Source organism: Gobio gobio (assembly GCF_949357685.1).
Source record: "Gobio gobio genome assembly, chromosome: 10".
Taxonomy (NCBI): domain Eukaryota; kingdom Metazoa; phylum Chordata; class Actinopteri; order Cypriniformes; family Gobionidae; genus Gobio; species Gobio gobio.
In genome coordinates this window covers 40117574-40137329 of record NC_137116.1, presented here as the reverse complement: position 1 = coordinate 40137329, position 19756 = coordinate 40117574, and the positions used below count along the sequence as shown (strand labels likewise).

Sequence of the window (19756 nt, the reverse complement as noted above, 5' to 3'; positions counted from 1 at the left end):
ACCTTAAGAAATGTCCATATTCTTTAAACACTTCCCTGCTCTTTGAGCACCCCGGCCATCTGCACTGTCCTTTAACACACAGAAAGCCGCCTGGAACACTATATGGATGCCTTTTTTTAAAATAAAAAATAAATGCTTCATTTAGCACAAAACTGAGACTATATGGACATTGTTTTTGTGTGTGTGTGTGTGTGTGTTTGTTTTCTCAAACCAGATACTCACTTCGCAGAATGCTCTGGGCTTCCAGGCTGAGGACTTGATACGGAGACACTGAGTCTGTTTTCAGATTGGCTGTTGTAAAGTGGGACAGGGTCTGACAGGTCGCTGTCAGGTTCTGTCTTACACACAGTGTCCACAACCCAGTCATGAACACCAAATCCTGTGGAGCATTATGAAAAGTTTAGTTTCATTTTAAATGTATTTTTATGTTTTGATAGAGTCTACAGTACCAGTACCTTGTGGGAAAGGCTGGTTGCCTTTGCGTAGTACTGATGGTCTGTGCTGTCTAAAATATTGTGTGTGCATTTTCACTGGAGTGCTTGTATTTTCACTGGCATTCTGGATAAAGACAACAGAAACTATCATGCATCATGTTTAGACAATCCAATGCTGCATGTTTCTGTTTTTTTTTTAAATGCAATTCTATTCAATTTCTTTTAAAGGTGCAGTAATCGATTTCTGAGAAACGCTGTTGAAAGTGGATCAGACCGAGCGCCACAAAACACTTCCAGCCAATCTGCAGTGTCCACTCATTATGGGGGAGTTGGGGGATTTTGGCGCTCCAACAACCCCAAAACAACCCCCAGACATGCAAATTCAGTGGATAATTCAGCTGCCTGATGGAGATCGCATTGGGCTATTTTTGAGCTACTTTTGACTGGAGACCTGGCAACCCTGGATGGCTGAGAGACATAACAAATGAGAAAGAGGAATATCGCTGGAAAAAGAAACATTATGATCAGAGCTTTAGGACCCACGTTAATATTAAAAAAGCTTTCCAGTGCTGAAGAGACCCAAATGGGATGACCTGAAAACGGATGCAGAGGTTGCGTTATTTCTGCTCTATACAGTATGTGAGTAACACAGTTTTTGGGAAAAGTGTTGCTATGGAAGTGCAACCTTTTATGTTTGGACTGTACCTGCTGTTGTAGTGGAATTTGTGGAGTGGAGTTGGAATTGTGAATGTGAGATGAGCCAGCACCTCTGAGATCACTCTCCATAGCAAAAGATACCTTTGAAATCACAATCATAAAAAGATAACATTTTAAAGTTTGCAGAATACATTTTTTAATTTACACAGGCATGTTTGTTTGTGTTATAGCACTTGTATACATTCTTGGTATTGATGTCACTTAAGCTGTGAACGTCTAAAGTTGTCTAACTATGTTTGAGGACTGTTTTTTTTAGTGGAAGAACTTAATTGAACATTATTAATATTCCTTTAATATCTAAATATAAACATGTCAGTTTCCAGTCTGTTACCTTGGTAGCTATGGGTTTAGATGAGGTCAGAGATGAACAGCTTCCTCTAGGCTTCATCTGTATGCTGGAAAAGGTAGGACAGTCTTCCTCTTGGTAATGATGCTGGTGATTGCTCCGGTTATCTTCACCTCTGTATTTTCCAAGACCATTTTGAAGCATTCCTATATAGAAATAAATAGGTAGGTATACTTAACTGTAAGAGCTTACAGATCATTCACTTTAGCGTACTACTATGTACCGAAAGTGAAATGAATCAGCCATCAAAGTTCTAGAGCAAAGTATTTCCTGTGTTAATACATTTACCTTTTGCATTGTTTCCAAATATAGTATAACTAAACACATTTGAATTCAAAACTGCTAAATGAAAGGGAGGTTATTTTTCCTTCTCGTTTCACTGTGCAGGTTTTTGGAACACAAACCACACTTTCCCTTGAGCAGGGACCAAGAGGTCAGGAAAAAGGGGTCATGACATGAGAAATCAATTGCCTGGATTTTTTTAGTCTTTGTACCATTACAACATCCTGCAATTCTCATATCTTAAAACGTCCTCCTCATTATAAACAAAGCATTTACTTAACAAAAGCGTCTTGTTTGGATTTGTGACATCACACGGGGCAAATGCATTTGCATATGACTGCCTCCAGAGCAAGACAATAGGCTTGTTTGAGATCTGAAATTCAGCCGAAACTAGGCGGCTGCAGTGAAGGGAGGAGTGAAAAAAGTGCAGACAAGACGGACAGTTCTCTCTTCTCGTAGTGGATCAGAAACCTGCGAGATCAAAGACGGATATTCCGGGATTCACACTCGTGCACTTTGTTGCTGATAAACTGGATGTAATTTAAGTTCTGTTGCTTTTATATGAAAATAAATATGATGAACAAGACACCCAAAGTTTATTTATTTTTATCAATCATTTTTACTTTAATTACAAAGGCTACATGTTTTTGTATTTTCTATAAAAATGACAACAATCACAACCCACAGAGAGCTCGCACAGTCAGAGAGTTTGGGAATATTCACACAGTGTCGGGGAAAGTTTCTTTGAAAAGTAATGCATTACAATATTGCGTTACTCCCTTAAAAAGTAACTAATTGGGTTACTTAGTTACTTTTAAAGAAAAGTAATGAGTTACGTTACTTTTGCATTACTTTTGCAAATACTTTTGCATTTTCTCACCTGGTCTGAGCTTGTTTTTGTGTTTTTTTTTTAATAACAAAAAGTTCTATTTTTGTGCAAATGTAAAGACCTCTTTATACCAAAATTGAAATAATAAGCCTCACGCTGAGGTAAAAATGCAAATTCACACATGAACAGTAGAGGGCACAGCTCTGCTGTGCTGTGCTGCCATAATTGAAGAATAGGACGCAGGAGAAAAAAAGTTTTACCAATAAAAACAAAAATTCTATTTTTGCTCATGGCTTAACTGATTCATCAAAGGTCAGCAGCAAGACATTGGTCAAGTCAGATCAAATGCATAAAAATATTTGTTTTATTTAACATTTAATTATTGGAGGTTTGCATAGTACTCTGATTTTTGCATTTGACTGATTTTATTCATTTTGAGGAGTACTGAATCTGAAGTGAGATGAATAAATGCTCACATTTAGTCTAGAACTACAATAACCCTCATGTTCACACACAACGCCTCTGCACTAACTCTCAACATGGGGACAGGAGAGCTGTCAGTCAAATACTTGCGTTACTTTTTTGAAAAAGTAACTCCGATATTTTGTTGTAAATTTGAAAAGTAATGCGTTACTTTACTAGTTACTTGAAAAAGTAATCTGATTACGTAACTCAAGTTACTTGTAATGCGTTACCCCCAACACTGTTCACACATAATTTATATACACATAAAAACATATCAGAGTTTTAAAATCAAACATTTTAAAAAAGAACCATAGGTCATGGTTGTTTAAACTAATAAGCATTAAGCTGTGTCGTCAGCAAGTCGTTTCCCATCATGCTTTTGATCAGAGCAGACGGTGGAGAGCAACTACGCCCGACTGCGCAATATGAAACAGATGCCTTGCCGGCGCAAGAGTTTGTTGGCACACGTCAGCATGATATTAGTGACAAGTGGATGGTTTATTGTAACGGCGTCCCGGATCGCATCAGAGGATTATATGTTTGTTCGGAGCATTTCGTTTTTTTAAATGAGGATCAGCGTAATGGAGATTTGTCAAAGAAACTTCTGTAGATGAAGCAGCCAACTGTATTGGATCTGACAGCAGCTGCATTAATTAAGTCAATTATTTCATAATGCTTTGTCTGTAAATGCCAGGGGGCGCTGACACTGTTTCCTATGCAATGATGTAAGCCAGTCATTACAGTGGCCGTTTACTGACAAGCCGAGCCGCCCCTTAAAAAGGATCATTTCCAAAGGAGGGTCAGAATGAATGAATGGTTATTTTTAACCTTCATTCTGACCTTGTGCCAGATACCACAACACACCTTCAGGGTTCTAGTGGAGTCCATGCCGCGATATGCCTGATCTGTATATATATACACTCTAAAAACAAAAGGTTCTATATGGCACCAAAAATGGTTCTTGGCTTGTAATCATAGGGGAACCTTTTTTAGTGCTATATAGCACCAATTTTGGTGCTTCAGTGGTTCTTCAGCGGTTCTTCAGAGGTGCTATATAGCACCTTAGTCAAAGAACCGGTGAAGAACCTCTGAAGAACCACTGAAGAACCACTGAAGCACCAACAATTTTTTTTAGAGTGTATACACACAGATCAGGCATAACATTATGACCACCGTCCTAATATTGTGTTGCTGACCCTTAGCGGCATGGACTCCTCTAGACCCCTGAAGGTGTGTTGTGGTATCTGGCACCAAGATGTTAGCAGCAGATCCTTTAAATCCTGTAAGTTGTGAGATGGGGCATCCATGGATCGGACTTGTTTGTTCAGCATATCCCACAGATGCTTGATTGGTTTGAGATCTGGGGAATTTGGAGGCCAAGTCAACACCTCAAACTCATTATTGTGCTCCTCAAACCATTGCTGAACCATTTTTGCTTTGTGCCAGAGCGCATTATCCTGCTGAAAGAGGCCACAGCCACCAGGGAATACTGTTTCCATAGGTAGGTGGTACGGCAGATCCCAAGGTTTCCCAGCAGAACATTGCCCAAAGCATCACACTGCCTCGGCCATCTTGCCTTCTACCTATAGTGCATCCTGGTGCCATCCATGTGTTCCCCAGGTAAGCGACGCACCCGGCCATCCACCTGATGTAAAAGAAAACGTGATTCATCAGACCCGGGCCATCTTCTTCCATTGCTTCGTGGTCCAGTTCTGATGCTCACATGCCCACTGTTGGCGCTTTCGACGGTGGACAGGGGTCAGCATGGGCACCCTGATTGGTCTGCGGCTTTGCAGCCCCATACGCAACAAACTGCGATGCACTGTGTATTCTGACACCTTTCTATCAGAACCAAAATTAACTTCTTGAGCAATTTAAAGTATCATTAGCTCATCTGTTTGATCGGACCACACGGGCAGTTTTGGACATGCTCTGACCCGTCTAGCCATCACAATTTGGCCCAAATCAAACTCGCTCAAATCCTTACGCTTGTCCATTTTTCCTGCTTCTAACGCATCAACTTTGAGGACAAAATGTTCACTTGCTGCCTAATATATCCCACCCACTAACAGGTGCTGCGATGAAGAGATGATCAGTGTTATTCACTTCATCTATCAGTGGTCATAATGTTATGCCTGATCAGTGAGTGTATATATACTATATTAATAGTTATATTGCATAATTATTGGTTTTCTAAATCTAAATAACAATAAAATGCAATTGCATAAATTGCAACATCACATTTAAATAAATTAATTTGAACATTGTAGATCCAAAATTTGTACTTTTTTGCTTTAAACCCCATAAATTCCTTTTTTCACGGAAATGTGATACTGATTAGATGTGCATGTTTACTCACTGTCTACAATATAAATTTAGTAGTTTAATGGAAGGCACCCTCCAAATATTACAATTTTAAATTAAATGAGTGCAAATCTGACATTTTTCTTATAGAGTCAATCAAGATCACAATACTTCACTTTTAGATGTTCATTTGTTTCTTACGAATACATCAACTTAAATGATCAATTGGTATGTATGGACATTGATCTTATTGTTAATCTTATATTTTCCTCTGCAAAAAGAATTCCTCTGTCCATCTTAGAAACTTAGAAACATCACATCAGTTGCCACATGTCAAGTACATGCAAAAGCCTCAAATTATTAAAAGTGTTTAGCTACTACATCTCAAAGGACAATGAGAATCCAACCTGGACCATTTATCTGATTCACCCTCAAACTGTAGTACTTTATGTGTTTCGATATAAAGTGATAACTTCTGTTGGATGTTTAATTGTGTAAAAGTATGGAATTATCAGTGTTCTGATTCTAAAAACCCTGTATGGACTTAAATATTTTTTGAAAGAATCTTGCACATCTGAGAAAGAACTTCTGAGAAAGAAAGAAAAAAAATCATCATCTTTGGATTTTAGAGCACTATTGTCATTGCGGTTTTGAACTTGTTTAAGAAAAGTCGTGTGGATGTGTTGCATATTTCTTTGACATTTCACATTACCACATCAAGTGTCTGATTAAATGTCAAATTTTTTCACCTGGGGGGTTTTTCAAGTGAGAAACTTGGTGTGATAAGAAGGAGATACAGATGTAGGAAATCAGAGAAGAGTCTTATTTTGGTGCTGAATAGTAGAAAATGTTTTCAGATATGCTGTAAAAACGTTTTACCCTTGAAAACTAGAAATGTCACGTTTGCAGCACATTTCTAATGTGTGGTGAATGTTATTTAATGACCCTTTTTCTGCTCTGTATCTTTCTTCATCAAGGCTAATTATTAGACGTTCGGTTTATATGGGCTACATGCAGGGGTCAGCTTTCCAGTCATTTGCAATGTTGTGCCCTTGTGCCATGTACATTGATTCTAATTTGTTCAGCTGAGAGTTCAACCTGAGGATGATATTGATGAGGATTATTCAAGGCAATGAAACTCATTATTCATCTCTCAGTCTGAATACAGTCTCCTCTCAGTTCCATTCACAGAGATAAACTCCCTCAAGATATGAGAATAGTCTGGACTGAGAGCAAGTTTCATTTATGCCACTTTAGAAACTTTAGTATTCCGTCAAATCAGTTTTATCAATTAGTTTTTTTGTGGAATTCATAGTCGCAATGATAATCATTAGATCTGAGCTATGACCTAACAGAACCTTGGAATGAATACCTGTCAAATACTTTAAATTTGCAGGCGCCCGTAATTTAACCTGAAATCTAATAAAAAAAATATTACAGGTATGGAACAGAAAGCAGGCCTAAATTCTCTCCATTTCATTCTGACTCACTTTTTTTCCACTGTACCCACTCACTTGCTATAGCGTGTAGTTTTTTCTCTTAACACTTGAATCAAAGACCAAAATATTTGGGGTATGTACTGTACTGTACTGTACTGTAAATTCAAGAAACTTATGATAGTGTTGAATACTTGGACACCCTGCTCCACCTTCTTGGTTTATTATTGTTGAAGGTAAGAATCTATTGAGGTTAAAGGGGCATCTATTGCATTATCTGTGGCAATTGCTGAAGATATGCAAGTTAAAGGAAATTTGCATTACTATGAATGTCTCCACATTAGTCTATTTTATAGGAATGTATATATTATGATTAATCATTTTTTTTTAGTTTACTTAGACATAGTATAGAATAAGTATCTGTTATGTATTGGTTATTGGCCATAACATGAAAATGATTGGCTTATCATATGCATCAGAATTGTATCTAGTGTTTCTTATCTATGTAACACATTTGAAGACATTTTCCAACATCAAATTTAGCTATCCAGTCACTATCATACAATTATTTTATTATCCTAACTAGCTAATTGTATCACTCTCAAAAATAAAGGTCCAAGCCAAGAAAGATTATTCAGCCTGATGTCAAAACAGAATCTTTTCACTTTCCTCTAAGAACTGTTTGTTCTCTGGTTTTGAAAACCATGATGCACTGATGATTTAAAGATCCCAGAAATCAAAATACTGATCTGTAGAGCTAAAGATGCAACATTAAGAATTGTTTCAATCTTCAAAGAACCATATAGCTCAACTCTATTTATTTTTTTTATTTTTATTTTTAAAGTAGATTGTTTGCTGAATGTAAGGTTCCTCAAAGCACAATTGAAGAAGCATTACTTTTAAGAGTGCATGGCTGTCACAACAACTTGATTTCGGCTAAAACTATTTAGAAAAGGGATGTCCCTTTAACAGACAAAACAAAGTAATTTAGTCAAAAAGGATGCACCTACTCATTTCCCCTCATGTACAGCTCTCAGGTACACAAGAAGTGTATTTTTAGAGTTTTGTAACTTACCCTTTACATCTGTTTGCTGGGTGATCCTCCTATCGTATGGAACATTGATTTCATATGTAGTTTAGCTAACACATGATGGAATTGCTATCATAACTGAAGGATCTCTGTAGAAGAAAGGATGTTTTACCTCCCACACCTTTTTCTTTGTCTTTCTCTTTCGCGCTTTTCCTTGAGACTGTCAGTCTCCTACGTTTCCTACGTTCTCCTCAGTAAGGGCTGTGGTGCCTCTGAACAGGAAAGAAAAACCAAAGACTGAGTTTGTAAGATGCACAGACCTCATTTATGTCTGCACTTTAGGAAAGCACACCATTTGGTTGCTTGTCTCTTTTTCCTGCGCTGTTAGTCTGTCAGGTTAAACAAAAAACTACAGCGTAATGGAGTGTTGTCAGTAAACAGTGTGTAAATTGTCTGGATTTTCAATGCTATTTAAAGTGTAAAATTAATAAATAATTCAGTGGCTGGTTTGAGAAATATTTGGTTATTTTAACCAATCAGAATGCAAAATAATCTAGCTTTGAAACATCGAATTATTATTAAAGCACTTGTCTTTCAAAGTGAAAGCAGATTTGAGGTGTTATATATATAATATTTCATAAAAGAGTTAATAATCTCAATTTCAAACACGATTGTCAAATATAACTGGCAAAAAGAGCAAACTGTACAAAAAAAAATCCATTATATTAATTTAAATGCATAAGCCTTTCAATTTTGCAGTTTGAGTTATATATATATATAAATCCATATTTATTCCAGAAAACAAACAACAAACAAGTACCTAATTAATATAACTAGGTTAAAGGTAGGAAAGTAAAAAAGAACTCACCTGCTGTGCGAGTGTTGGATAGATGTGAGTGAGAGAGCAATTATTAGGACGAGTGCTCGGGTCACCCCTTTTATAAGGTTTAGCATGACATTTAGTGGAAATTAGGCAAGACAGACTGTTTCCCCACTGGGTGTTGGTGTATGTGTGCGTGTGTGTGTGTGCGTGTGTGTGCGCACATGTTCATATTGTATATACGTGTACATTTCCAAAGTGAGTAGTTACTGCTAGTCAGAATGTCTCCACAAGTTCTTCAGAAATTATGTGGCATTTTGTTGTTTCCGTTTCTTATTTAAGAAACATTACAGCAAAAGGCCATTTTTGATTACTGAGGGGTTCTAGGCGTTTTCTATTATGGGGTCACATACTGGCTAGGAATTATTCCTCTGGTGTGGAAGAGCCAAAGCCCAAATTAATCTCGAACATCGCTTGGTCTGTTTTGCCAACAATGAGATTCTGCACGTTTCATTTTGACAGATATCACCTCATTCATGCTGTTTTATTTGAAATCATCCTAATTATCTTACAATATAAAACTTCATGGATCAGATGTTTCATGTCACATAATAAATAAAATAATAATAATTGTGCCTTATGCTTAAATAAATAAGGACCATCGTGCCACTTTCAAATCAAAACCTGGTGAAGTCCATTCCGGAAGACCGGAAAATGAGATTGCAAAGAAAATAACCTATTACGTGTTCGGAAAGTCCGTTTGCAGGGTGTGTGACGTTGTATTCGAGTTCTGGGGGGAGACTGAATATATGTACATGTACATAGCATGTGTGTCGATTAGAATAACGCAGGAAAAAACATCCTCATCCTGTGGTTGAAAAAGGTTATTTGAGTGTTTCTGAACAAATTGTTCTTCAATAATGACACTCCGAAGCACGTTTACTGTATGTAGACTTGCAAGACTTTTTTACAGTCTTCTGATACAAGTACATAACTATATAAAACATTTTTAAAGAAGAAAATGGAGTAGATTGTTTGAACATGTATTTCAACAACAGGCACATCCATATTAAAAACAAATTCTATTTAGGATAATAATTATAAGTCTGAAAAGCTAAAAAGAATTTCACATAATATGAAATACATATATTTAGATTGTTAATAAACTTTCATAAATAAACATTTGGTGGTCATACTTGTTGACACTGTTTCATGTTCAACATTTCAAACTATTTATCTTCATATTTTAAATCTATACGCTGCTGTAAATAATTCATTTCATTGGACTGTACACCTAAGGGATCAATGCAGAATGATTATGAAAAGACTATTAAAACATTTATATACTGAAAAACAGTTATTGTGTCCATAAACTTCTATGATTGCACTGCTTTCTGTTCTTTTACATTCATTTACAACTTGTATAACAAAATCATTTCTGCTTGCCGAATTAAACACCATGTGATGTTATATAAGCCCTGTAGAGAAAAAATAATGAAACAAAACATTCAACCACTTCCAGGTTGAATGTTTTGCATTATTATTTGTCTTTATGTGGCATATATAACATCACATGGTGTTTCATACAATATCACATTCTTAGTCTTCACTCAAGTTTTGTGTCAGCAAAGGAAAATAAAACATTTGGTAGGCAAAGAACCAACTGGTTGGCTCTAAAAAAAAAAATCAAGATTAAAGAAAGGGGTCGTATGTTTGAGGTGTCTTTAAGCAGGTGTAATCGTAACACAGGGTTAGTCGTAAAGCACTAGTCACTGGAGTACATACCCACTTTGTCCTGATGTCACTCAAGATTTTCAAGACATAAAGCTGTAAGTGATTTTTGCATCAAGTCTGCTCATTTATTTATTTCAATTTTAATCATAGAACTTGTATTTGTAGGGAAATATAGGGAAGCATTCAAATCATGATTATCTCTTATCCTCATTCAACAACAATACCTGACAAGAGTGGGGAGAGTTGTAACAAAACCAATCCCCATTGAAGACTTCTTTTTCTGTTTTCTTGATTTTCCAGCATGCCTAGACAGTAGAAAAAAAAAAAAAGACAGATGTTTCAGAATACAATTTTAAAAACATGCACCATGAAGAGTCTGTTTTACAGCAGTTGAAAATCAGACACGGTCAGGCGGTCTTGACTATTTGATGCAGGCAGCAGACCTGTGGTATGGAGTTTTAAAATGTAGTAGATACATAACATACAAATATAGGTAACACAACTTCTTAAATATTAAAGCTGTTACGAGGCAAACTGTGTAATGTTTGTTCATTTTTGCTGTTGTTCTTTTATGTCATATTGTTACAAATGTCCCCAACTAACTACTAAGGTACACTCTAAAAAAAAAAGGTTCTATATGGCACCAAAAATGGTTATTGGCTCGTAATCATATGGGAACCTTTTTTATAGCACCAATTTTGGTGCTTCAGTGGTTCTTCAGAGGTGCTATATAGTCAAAGAACCGGTGAAGAACCTCTGAAGAACCGCTGAAGAACCACTGAAGCACCAAAATTGGTGCTATATAGCACTAAAAAATGTTCCCCTATGATTACAAGCCAATAACCATTTTGGGTGCCATATAGAACCTTTTTTTTTTGAGTGTAAGGTAGGTTGCAACAATGGAATTCTATGTATTCAACATCTATTCTTGAAGTCTGCTTCATAATTATATGATTTTATAATCATAACTGATATTTGTAGCAGACAAGCAGATATCTTGTCTTAAAATATAAGACTTCAAGGACAAAATGTTATTCATGGTTAGACGAAAATGGTTTACGATCATCCCCGGTCTCCCTCTATGCACAGCAAGCCAAAGCTCTAATGCCGAACCTGTTGCACATATTGATTTCACTATGTTAAGCAAGACTGATTGCTCCATCTAGGGGTTAAAATAGCTTACCAATCAATATATTTAAACAGTAATGGTCCGTGATTGAATATGCCAGCTATTCTTTGTCACCATTGGATTTCATTAGCTTAGTGATTACTCTGCTTTGTTGTTTTGGAGCAGCTGCATATGCACCACTGACTGGATTATGAGATCAGAAACAGTTTGTCTATATAATCTGTGCAGTCAGTGACAGGTTGGCAAGCTGACCATACAGTTGCAGGGACTTTTGTGCGTTATTTTTTTCATGAATGAAAGAATTAGGCATCAAAACTGCCTTTTTAACACTCATAACTGCTTTTCCTGATTCAAATTTGTTAGCACATATTTCATAACTGAAAACTTGTTGCAGCTGTAGTGTTTAGGAAACTTTTTTTTTTTTTAATATATATATATTACAGCAGCCTGTAACCCCAGGTGGCCTATCATGGAGAAGTGTGTGTGTGTGTGTGTGTGTGTGTGTGTGTGTGTGTGTGTGTGTGTGTGTGTGTGTGTGTGTGTGTGTGTGTGTGTGTGTGTGTGTGTGTGTGTGTGTGTGTGTGTGTGAGTGGCTCAGTCTTCCAAAAATATTTAAAGCTGCATAACTCACCAACTTTAACTCACAAAGGCCACAGATAAAGCACTTTTTTAATGTATTAAATAACGAATTATAAAATAAATAGCAAAAAATTAAATAAATAAAAATTGCTTTGTGTTTACATATTCTTGACAGTGACACAAAGCACTGTAGTATTTACTGTATTCTTTGCTGGAAAAGTGTTTAAATGACATGAAAACAATAGAATGGCTAAATTCAGATCATCTCCACCACTGTCATCCTTATAATCAACAACACAATTGATAAATAACATGGATTATAATGTATCGATTATTATGATTATTCTTTTTTATTTATTTTGCATTCAGTGTTATAAGGGGTATTTATGCTCACAACAAACTGCAGGCGAACAAATTAGCGTGTCTTGAAACTTTAAAACGGAAGTGGGGGGCGTGTGCGCTTTGGAGCGACCAACAAGAGATGAGGGGAGGGATATACCAACAGAGCCCATCTTCCTCCTGACCTCTGGAAAACGATGGACCTGCCGCTTCCTTCTAAATTTAGACACTTATTCGTGTCTGTGCACTATGCGCTCCGAAATGTTGTTCTCGTTTATGTCAATAGTTTAGGCCTAGTCTGGTCGAAACGAGGTGACGGACCCTCCCGGGTCTCCGTTGACATAATGAACGACGGCTCGATCTGACGAGCGCACACCACAGCAGTAACGGCACCTTTCATGTTTACAAGGCTCAGGAACAGGAGTAATGGCACAGGGGAATAAAAGTAATTTCCTTACTCTCCCCTCACAAGAGGGTCTTTTCAAGACGGTGAGCGTCGAGCGTTCCGAAGACAACATTAACGATGAAGAGGAGGAAGAAACAGAGGAAGACATCCGGCTAATACCGAGGTCTTCTCCTATTCCCAGGAAGCGAGGCTCTTCGATCGCGGATGAAACCGCCGAGTACATGCGAATTTCCCTGCTATTGTCGAACAGAAGAGTGTCGTTTGCAGACAGTGCGGGAGCCGAGCTGGCCGATGTCAGAATGTTTGTTGCGTTTGATTCAGATGAGGAGGACGATTCAAGATGGGAGGAAGAAGAGGCGCGCTACCGAAAAGCCTACCGCGAGCCCACTTACCGTGTGTGGCCAGAGTTCCAGGCGCTCGCCGGACCGGAGCTCGTGCTCGCTGTCCAGACCAACAAGCTGGAAGTGGAGAGTGTGACACCTGTGCCAGATGAGCCCTTGTCCTTCGAGGTGATTGTTCGTGTGCTCAACATTTCTTTTCACAAATCAGTCTATGTGCGTTCGACGATGGACGGTTGGATCAGTCACTTTGATTACCCAGCCGAGTATGTCCAGGGCTCCAACGATGGCGAAACGGACAAGTTCTCCGTGAAGCTGTCTTTCGCTTCCCCGTACCTGTTCAACGGAGCGCGTATTGATTTTGTTGTACGTTATGAGACGCCAGAGGGAGTGTTTTGGGCGAACAACTCTGGCAGGAATTATTCGGTATCTCTCCAACAGTCATATGAAGACGAAATAGACCAGACCACCACCGAGGAGAAAACTGAGCTGAAGGGAATCCTAAAACCTCCCAGGTACCGGTAAGTGGGCGTCCATGAACTTGTGACAGAGGTAAAAACCCTGCAGGATTAACGTTATTCCTTCTAACAAAAACCGATTTATCCTTTACCAAGGATAAAAGCAACTGATTAAGCAATGTCGCACTCGCGAGAGTGCTGCTGTACGAAATCAGCGTGTGTGACATTGCTTAATAATGTATTTGCTTTTATCCTTAGTATTAATTAATTAACATCAATTAATATTGCGCAACTTACCTTTCAAACCAAAGTTATTCCGCTCATTTTTGTCCGCCAACGGGAATTGTGTAACGTTAACGGTTTTGGAAGTAATAATTCCATTCATTTTCTCCATACTAGGCAAACTGATATTAAAGACAGACCAGCATAATTTCAACTTCTTTTTAAAATAACATTGTTTAACAGCAGAATACTAGTAGTAAAAAAACTGCATTATGATGATGTACAGAAAATTCCACCAATCAGAGAGTCGAAAAAGAGAAACGCGCCAAAATATCTCGTTAGCTCCGCCCACTTACATGAATCGCACAAATTACGAGTCGATCTCCATATACTCTTATTTTCTTCCACTCCAGATAGGGGTTATACTATGTTTTTATTTTATTCACGTACGAATATTTTAATTCCATTTCTGTGTAAAGCACTTTGAATAGCCTCTGTGTATGATATGTGCTATACAAATAAACTTGCCTGGCCTTATGCCGTGTTCCAGGCAACCCTTAACTCGTGTTTTTCCAACCTTCTACCCGTGAAAGTGCCCTGGAACGGCAGTCAAACCCGTGACCTCCCGCCCGTGAACTCGTATTAGATCATGTACTCCCAGTTATGAGCTTTGACATCACAGCCCGCGAAACAACAATGGCAGTCCCTACAGATGCAGTGTTTATGAAACAGAAAATAGAAATAACGTAAAATAAAAGGTATAGCAACTTCTCTTGCCGTTTGCACCGTTTTTTTCTCCTCTGTTTCCCTCATATAAGCAAGGAGTAAGCACCTTTTGTGCCATAGAATTGATTGTAAATGAGCACATGAGTCCGCCATGCTTTGTTTACATTTAGCTACCACAATTCCTTGCACTCAGGCAGTTTGGCTTGACTTTGCCTGGAAAGCTACAAAGTCGTGAGTCGTTGTGGTTTGAAATTGTAACTTACGGGCTCAAAAACCTGCCTGGAACAAAATACTTAAATTGCGCTATAAACCAGTGTGTATATAATTAATACAAAACATTAAAATAATTTGGTAAGAAAAACATTTCGCAATATTTAGAAGCAAATGACACGAAAGCCAGACACATTAAAATTATAAATTACCTTGCCCACTCTTTACTGAAAAATAAGGTGGATAGACCTTATGTAGCTCTGCCCCTTTTCAGCGCTGTTGTGTTCTGTCTTCCGGTTTTATATTTCCACAGCATGAAGGTAAGATCTTGTGGATTTATGAATGAACCGCTCGTTTGAGAATCTTCCCAGTCTACTGGCATTTGTTATGACAAGCATTTCAAACATTACAATGCCCCCAATAACTTTAGTTAACTCTACAATAATTAAGTTAATTACTCTTCGACAGTGATTCCATAGAAATATACAGTGCTACTGCAAAAACGGAAGTTCAAACACCAAATTTTAAAAATGGCTGCACGCTTGTTTGTCCGGCGCATAATGTCTACCGTTTGTTTTTCTGTATTTCTACTAAACAAGTGCACAGCCATCTTTGAAGCGGATGTCATAACAAATGTCAGTAGACTGGGAAGATTCTCAAACGAGCAGTTCATTTATCTTACCTTAATGCTGTGGAAATACAAACCGGAAGACAGGACAAAACAAGGGGCGGAGCTACATAAGATCTATAGTTTCAAGCTTTTAGATTTGGTTGTTGCCAAGCAACGTGCATACTAAAAGCTGGTCTAAAACACTATATAAGGGGCAGTCGTGGCCTAATGGTTAGAGAGTCAGACTGCTAACCCGAAGGTTGTGGTTCGATTCTCAATAGCAGCAGGAAATGATTGAGGTGCCCTTGAGCAAGTCACCTAACACCTAAGGTGCTGTTGGAAACTCTTTTCCTCGTTGAAGCAGAGACCAGGAGACGTTGGGATATCTTTCAAGCAGAAGTTACTCTTTATTGAGACGCACTGAGACGCACGCATATAACTAGTCTAACTAAAACGGTATAAAACACTGTAATTTATCCACATTTCGGGGAGGGATTCACACAGGAGGAGACAATCTAAACAAAAGAATGCAAATGTTGTATATGTAAAGAGACCCGCCCCCAGACTCCAATCCTAATCCAATCAGCCTAACGACTACAGGGGCTCCGAGAGCCATTAAAGACAAAAGGGGAGAATCTCAGTAATCTGGCTCATTTGACTTACAATAAAGAGAACAAGAACTGGCCTGGAAACTTTGCATAACAGATGTTGTCATCTTTACTTTAAATGCTAAATACAATAATGTTCCCTTAGTTTTAAACATATTCTTAAATTTGTAATCCCACAGTGCGTTCCTTTCGACCGTAAATGGACTGCGAAGTAGACTTCACAGGGTATTCCGCCATCTTAAAGGGTAACTAAACCCCAGCTCAGAGCTTAACTCCACCCACTGGCAATATTTGAAAAATGCTGGAAAAGTGGGCAGAGCCCAGCGGAGACAGAGGGGACTGAGCGGAGGGTGTACACCTGAGACCCGCAGTGACGGATTGATTGACAGCTGTCTGACTCGCGAGTCGCAAAGATGGAGAATGACTGGAGTGACGCCAGTATCTTTGCAACAGAGCGGTCATTCTCCCCGAACCTTCACCTGAAGTGGAGGAGGGTGAATTGTCTGTAGACACAGACCCAGAGCCTTATCAATGCGAGCCGCTGGCTCAAACTGCGTAAACTCTCGATGCCGACGATGCTAGCGAAGCAGCAGCGCAAGAGAACTGACCTAATCTATGAACATCCTTTCCTTTTACTGAATGCCACTAAAAATAGATCAGATACATACGATGTATTCTCATTCAAATGAACTGAGTCAATAAGCAGCGCAGGACCAATACGTTCAAACCTAATAGCCTATTATAAACAGATTTCCTCAAATAAAAGTTAGACTATATACGCCAGCACGGCAACCACTTGTGTGTCAGGGTTTGAAAGTGCGTCTCATGTAGCCTATGAAACTTATCTGTACACATGACGGGTGGCAATAATATCGCAAGAAAAGCCTGACGTGTACTGACAACTGCATTATTTAACCGCATTTTCTTCATTACAATGTTAAAGCATGTGTCAAGTAAGTTTCATTCATAATGTTTCTACTTCATGTAACATGAGAGTTCATACTGGAGTGAAGCCGTTCTCATCATGCGATTGGGGAAAACATATCTGAGGGCGTGGTGAGGGCGTGGGTAGTGAGCCGTTGGAAGAACCATCCTATGTCTCGATGACCCACAACGTCCAATAGGAAAATTCAACTGCAGGAGCCACCGTTCAACCTTAAGAGGGCAGCACTTTGGCGGCTTTACACCATATTTTATAGAATTACAAAACTTTATTCTCAAATGTCAAAACATTTTCTCAAATCAATGAACAGCATTTATAAAGCCCCAGTCTTGCAGATCATTAACTAAAAAAAGTTGGTTTATGGTTTGGTTACCCTTTAAGTGAAATTCCAATCCGAAGGGAGCGAACATGTTCAGTTTGAAGGGTACTGCGAATGGTGTAGGGAAGAAGGGTACTTCGAATCATCACTTCACAGGAAGTGGAGAGCGAAAATCACCCAACTGCCATGGCTCGTCGCATCACCAGTCTGAACTAACGATGGAGCAGAGCCGTTGGAAGAGTTTTTATACGGCTCTGAGATGGAGGAGTTTACGTATGCATTTGAATATTCATAGTTATTATTATACAAAACTAGAGTATGAATGGTTATGGCAATGACTGTTGTATTTGCATATTCTATTGTATGAATATGTAAACAAATTAAGTGTTGAGAAGCAGCTGAGGCCTGTCATTTTTTACTTTATTTACCTCGTTTACTATGCTGCGCGTGGGAAATAACGCGCAAGATGAGACCGCTACAATTATTAAGACCATTAATTAAGAACACATTAATACGTAGTTACCAAAATCGAAATGTATTCTTATATTGAGCCGTCAATATAGGGATGCGCGGTATACCGGTACTGGGAAAATACCGGTATATATTTTATTTCAAACGGTACGATATCATGATTTTGCTCATTTCGTTATATGCTGCTGTTCCGAAGTTCACCGCCAGGTGGCAGCGCGCTACCCAAAATGACGTGAAACCGGCAAATGTGGCAACAGACATGAAATTTGGACTTACTTTGCTTATAAAACTGCTGAAGAACCATCAAACCTTGCCAAGCATCTGTCACTTAATTCCTGACTTGTAAGACATTAAAAGATCGACAGGTGAGTGCATCATTCAAACGATCTAATTTAGACATTTATTTTCTTTCAACACTGATCAACACACATAGGCCTACATAAGATCGTATCGTTTAAATATAAAGAAATCTCCAGCGTTCGTTTCAACCTGTGACGTTTAGACCTCATAATATTTGCACGCATAGCCTACTATTGCACTATTTACATCCGCGAAAAACATAACCAGCTGTGTTTATGTGACTACTCACTAAAGATTGACATTTTTCACATAATTTTGTGTGTATTTGACTAAGGAAAAACAACTTAATTTGGAATGCGCGAGCTCTTTAGGCTTGTGTGTTTTTGGTATGAGCACAAAGAAAACTCTCTCAAAGAGCTCCCATCCCATATGTATTACGAAATGCTATAAAATCGCTTGCCTGTTCAAATTGGCAAGGTTTAAAAAGACGTGGGCAGTGATTTCCGTCAGCTCTCCCGAAACGGAAGCGAAAGTGTTGAATCTGAGCGCGCAGGTTGCTTTTATAGTGCAGGTGCGATGTCTTTTGAAGCCAGAAGCAATTTGCTAATTTTGAGAGAATGGAGACGGGCAGTAATGCTGAAATTACTTACAAGAAAGTTTCCAAATGACTGATTGATGTGACGATCTTTGTTGATTAATTTAATAATAAACATTTGCGGTAATTTCCCGCTTCATAAACCCAAAACTTGCGAGAGTGAGTAAAATTATGCGCAATACCATACCCTGTATGGTATCAATTTAATATCGGTACTTCGGTATTAGATTGTGGTACCGTACCGAAGCCAAAATTGTGGTATCGAGCCAGCCCTACGTTCATATTCAAAATCATATTGATTTTCCTATTCAGCATCAAATTTGTTTATAGTCAATTAAATATACAAGTATATGTAAACTAATAAAACGAATAGACTAAAGTGGCGTTCACACCGGACGCGATTCGCACGAATAATTTGCGCTAATCGCGCGAAGGTGGACGCTTGAACATTTTGTTTACTCGCTTCAATCGCGCGTGACATTCACTGCACAACAGACGCGAATTGGCGTCATGGGTGGGGCTTCTGCCAGCCGGCTCGTCTCGTTGAGAAATGGCTGACATGGGCTGTGTTTACATGTCTTTTTTTTTTTTAAATCTACTGTTAATGTGTGACAAAACGTAGTTTTAAGACTTTTTCAGTCGATAATGTAGTTGTTTACAGCTCAAATCTGTGGGTTATTTATATTAAGAGTGCCTATTTGAACATTTTATCTGGCGTTTTCGGAGTTGTGAGCTCCAGCGGACAGCGGCGCTCAGCGCTCGTCAAAGCCGGCGAGGACAACCTTTCCTCGGCCAGTCCTTCTGCCGTCTGCCGCTGGCTCTGATGTCTCTGTGGTGTCTCGAGCTATAATTCGTCTTGTAACGGCCGATCTTTGGTCTCATGGATCTATAATTTGTTCCCTGGCAAATCGTTTAGGCTGAGGGCAAAGATAAGTTTCATTACTTTATATTTTTAGGCTATAACTGTATGTTGCAGTTGTAACGTTAGCCTACTAGCACTGACTTTGAATGTTTGACTGAATTGTTTGCTTTATTTCATGTATAGCTTATTATACATTTTACTAATACTTTTGTATTATTGATCATACATAAACTTGCATTTAACA

The 19756-nt window shown here is 38.5% G+C and overlaps 2 protein-coding genes across 12 annotated transcripts in view; one reads left to right on the top strand and one right to left on the bottom strand.

Moving 5' to 3' along the window:
• The window catches only part of foxp3a (forkhead box P3a), a 24198-nt gene extending 10425 nt beyond the window's left edge, over positions 1–13773 (bottom strand). Inside the window, exons 1-8 of one of the 9 annotated variants that reach the window (XM_079828103.1) lie at positions 13243–13571; positions 10622–10702; positions 8016–8115; positions 1483–1643; positions 1140–1232; positions 456–558; positions 223–379; positions 3–110 (exon numbers count right to left, since the gene is read on the bottom strand). In XM_079828103.1, the coding sequence (XP_079684229.1) occupies positions 3–110; positions 223–379; positions 456–558; positions 1140–1232; positions 1483–1641 (620 nt within the window). In that variant the 5' untranslated portion in view covers positions 1642–1643; positions 8016–8115; positions 10622–10702; positions 13243–13571. Of the gene's footprint in view, positions 1–2; positions 111–222; positions 380–455; positions 559–1139; positions 1233–1482; positions 1644–7888; positions 7941–8015; positions 8350–10621; positions 10703–13242 lie in introns of those variants that run through there. The other 8 variants (XM_079828106.1, XM_079828109.1, XM_079828102.1 and 5 more) reach the window with 8 other exon arrangements.
• The window catches only part of LOC307133209 (uncharacterized protein), a 23073-nt gene continuing 15889 nt past the window's right edge, over positions 12573–19756 (top strand). The window contains exon 1 of one of the 3 annotated variants that reach the window (XM_079828089.1): positions 12573–13709. In XM_079828089.1, the coding sequence (XP_079684215.1) occupies positions 12871–13709 (839 nt within the window). In that variant the 5' untranslated portion in view covers positions 12573–12870. The remainder of the gene's footprint in view (positions 13710–19756) is intronic. The other 2 variants (XM_079828090.1, XM_079828088.1) reach the window with 2 other exon arrangements.